The following is a 3,465-nucleotide window of genomic DNA, read 5'->3' as shown; positions in this document are numbered from 1 at the left end:
GATGTTTTAGTCTCTCAAATAAAAATGTCTGATAATACACTTGTGAAAACTTTGACTGATTCAGCTACATTGACTGGATTGGCTGCTGGAATTGGATGGGTAGCAAAGAGAGTTATCAAAGAACCGATGACTTCTGATCCGAGTTCAAATCTCATGAACTATGTAAAGTTCACTCTCGTGATCGCTGGATCAATGGCAGCAAAAACATATCTCGAAGAACAGAAGATTTTGCCATCTTAAGAAATGCATTTAAGTTTGCGGACTAACTCAATATTCTATGAGATTAATTTCATGATGAAAACTTGCCAGGGATTAATAAAATGGCAAGCATAGCAATAATGATTGGAGGACCACTCGTCAATGCAACTGCATTTGTTAGCGGGAGCTATCTCGCAAAAAGTTTGAGTGGAGATAAAAATAGTGTTGAAGAAGAGAAGAAGAGACATGATCTTGCTGGAGAAAAATACCAGGCAGCCTATGAGAAATATCAAGAGAATCGAACAAAGCTTCTCCATTGGATTGCAGCAAACGATCGAATCTAAAAAGAGGCAAATCAAAATTTTTTTATATAGATTATGCTTTAAAGCTTTACAACAAGGCACATAGTGAAGGGCTTGATATGAAAGAACCACATTTTTCTAACTTCTACAAACCGAGCACACAACAGAAACAAGGTGAAATGATTAATGCTGGAGGAATGGCTTTGGCTTTGGGATTGGATGCAAGTCGATTTTTGTGAAAGCAAAAGAAAATGGAGAGAAAACTTTCAAGAGTTTACTATAGCCCGAAAGGATTTTGGAAGGGATTGGGTGCAGTGAAAAAGTTGGCAGAAGAAGCTCGGGTTCCTGAAGATGTTACAAAGCTTTGGCTGTTGAGACAAGCCATCTGGCAGATTTATTTGTCTGCACCTAAGCATATCCCACGGCCAACGTTTGATGTTGATTTTCCAAATGCAGTGCATCAGGCCGATCTTCTTTTCCTTCCTCATGACAAACTTTTTAGAAAGGTCTATAAATATGCATTGACAGTGGTCGATGTTGCGAGCAGATTCAAGGCTGCTGAACCTGTCACCTCAAAAGAATCTTCTGAGTTCTCAAAGGCTTTCCAGACAATCTACAAGAGAGGACCATTGAGATGGCCAAAAATTCTTCAGGTTGATCCTGGACGTGAATTCATGGGTGAAACAACTAAAGAGATGGCAAAGCATGATGTAAGAATTAGAAAAGGAAATGTAAACGTTCATAGAGATCAGGGGATAGTTGAGCGATTTAATCGAACTTTGAGTGAGCGCCTTTTTAGTTTCCAATACGGCCAAGAGATGAACTTCAAAGACAGAACGAGATCAATAGAATGGGTGAAGAGGCTTCCAGAAGTTGTTTCAGCATTAAATCGTGAGGAGACAAGATTGACTGGAAAGAAACCAATTGACGCAATCAAAGAAAAGGTGGTTGACGCAAAGAGTTCAACTTCTTATTCAAGACCTGTTGGCTTGAAAGAAAAGAGACTTGACTATTCAAAAAACGTGAGATATCTCTATTCTCCTGGCGAGTTAGAAGGTGAACGAAGAAGAGCAACAGATCCAATCTAGTCTCTAAAAGTTTTCAATATCGAAAAAGCACTTGTAAATGAAAAAGAAACTGTTCTTTACTATCTGAAAGATGGACCAAAGCGGGGATTTGTCAGAGAAGAGCTTCAGATTGTTCCACCTAAAACTGAGCTACCTCCTGAAGGAATTCGATAAAGGGAATGATTCATAAGCCTCTATGTGTTTTTTCTGAGGTATTGTCACTAGTTTTTCTGATGGTTCAAACGAATTTTGAGATTGTCTTGAGAAACAATGTAATCTCAAAATTCTTCAATTTTGTTGTAATTTTTGAAATAAAAAAATGCGCCAATCATTTTGCCTGAGAAACAACGTTTTTTTGGTTAAATGAGATAAAAAATTTAAAAAAATCATTTTTTAAAATTGCCCTGTTTTTCAGGGTATTTTTGTAAATGTGCCAGAAACCCACTGAATCAAATCTCAAATTATTCTTAAAATTTTTCTTTGATTTTTGAAAGAAAAAAATGCGCCTCAAAAATATGGTTTTTTTTAAATGAGATAAAAAATTAAAAAAATCAGTTTTCAAAATTGCCCTGTTTTTCAGGGTATTTTTGTAAATGTGCCAGAAACCCCCTTTTCCTACTACTGATACACGCATACTTTTGAAGGGAATTTGATCTGGCTGAATTTCTAGCCTTCCAGATTGTGAGTGATACAAAAATAAGAATCTTATGTTCATCTCTTCATACGTAGATAAACTTAAATTTAAGGAAACCGGGAATTCTGTGGTCTTCGGCGCTCACCTAATTGCGTAACCTCAAATCATGCGCGAAAAGTCTGCAAGCAACTCTCTTGTCAGGTTTCAAAAGGCTTTTAGGAAATACTTTTCCGAAAAATGATCTTACTCTTTGACAGAAAGTCGTGAGTTTAGACACAACTCCTTTGAAACTTCCGCAGTAAGCATCGTGACTCATTAAAATGCACGGGGATAATTCTTAAGTTCAAGCTTGTTAGATTTAATGATTTCTTTGACGTCACCTGTTTATAACTTCAAGTAAAATACACAATATTGCAGGCCCCAACAGCTTTATTTCCGACAATTTTTCCTACGCAACAGCGCGTACGCTCTTTTGTTACAAGAACTTCTAATTTAATGGCAGAGGCTGAACGTTTTTGAATTGTTATCATTTTTTTTTTCCGATTTGGGCCCAAAGCGTTCTTGGCATGTTCTTAAGTTGTGCAATACAGTATTTCAATAAATCAATTGACTAGGTCCGACTAGAAACAGAGTCGTTCTTCATTGTATCGTGCAGTAAAAGAAATGCATTATTATTGTATTTAAGCAGAACCTTATGACTCAGAAGCGTGTAACTTTCCCCAGTACACTGTCTAAAAAAAGCCAGCCAATCAGAAGCAAGGGTGTAATTTTTGCCCAAAACATGGAATCGATGTGTATTGCTGTAACGCAGCCGGAGCCCTGTGGCATAAAAAGCTGCCTTAGATTGCTTCACGTTGGTTTTTGTTTAATCTCTTTATAAACAACTTGTGTTCCCTTTCGTTTAGAATTTTTTCTTGTTTTTCATTATTAGAAACATGCAGAATTTTGGAGTTTGTTCAATTCGAAAAAGACAATTACCCCGAAAATCATGTCATTAAGTCCTTTGTGGTTGATAACAAAGATCAGTGTGAAGTGAGGTGTTATGCTGAGGACTCCTGTTCATCCTTCAACCTTGGAATCTCAGAGACCAGCGGCAAATTAAAATGTGAACTCAGTGACTCTGATCACTTCCAACATCCTGGACATCTCATTCGTAGGGAAGGCTTCTCCTATCATCCAACCATAGTATATTTCATTTTTTGATAAATGCAGTGCTGTGTCTATATATATCTTAGTATCTTAGGCATCCTCTCCTGAACATAGA

The 3,465-nt window shown here is 37.1% G+C and overlaps 1 protein-coding gene across 1 annotated transcript; it reads left to right on the top strand.

Annotated features, from left to right (window-relative positions):
• The first annotated feature begins 363 nt into the window (after window positions 1–363).
• On the top strand, window positions 364–1,705 carry LOC148732886 (uncharacterized). Its single transcript, XM_088758937.1, has one exon. The coding sequence runs from the start codon at window positions 752–754 to the stop codon at window positions 1,586–1,588; it is 837 nt and encodes a 278-aa protein (XP_088615063.1). The 5' UTR covers window positions 364–751; the 3' UTR covers window positions 1,589–1,705.
• Window positions 1,706–3,465: the final 1,760 nt, after the last annotated feature.

Source organism: Stylophora pistillata, chromosome 4 (genome assembly GCF_964205215.1).
Source record: "Stylophora pistillata chromosome 4, jaStyPist1.2, whole genome shotgun sequence".
Classification (NCBI taxonomy): Eukaryota; Metazoa; Cnidaria; class Anthozoa; order Scleractinia; family Pocilloporidae; genus Stylophora; species Stylophora pistillata.
This window is presented reverse-complemented; position numbering and strand designations above follow the sequence as displayed.

Coding starts and splice junctions, on each gene's coding strand:
- LOC148732886 (XM_088758937.1), top strand. CDS start 752: ATGGAGAGAAAACTTTCAAGAGTTTACTATAGCCCGAAAGGATTTTGG.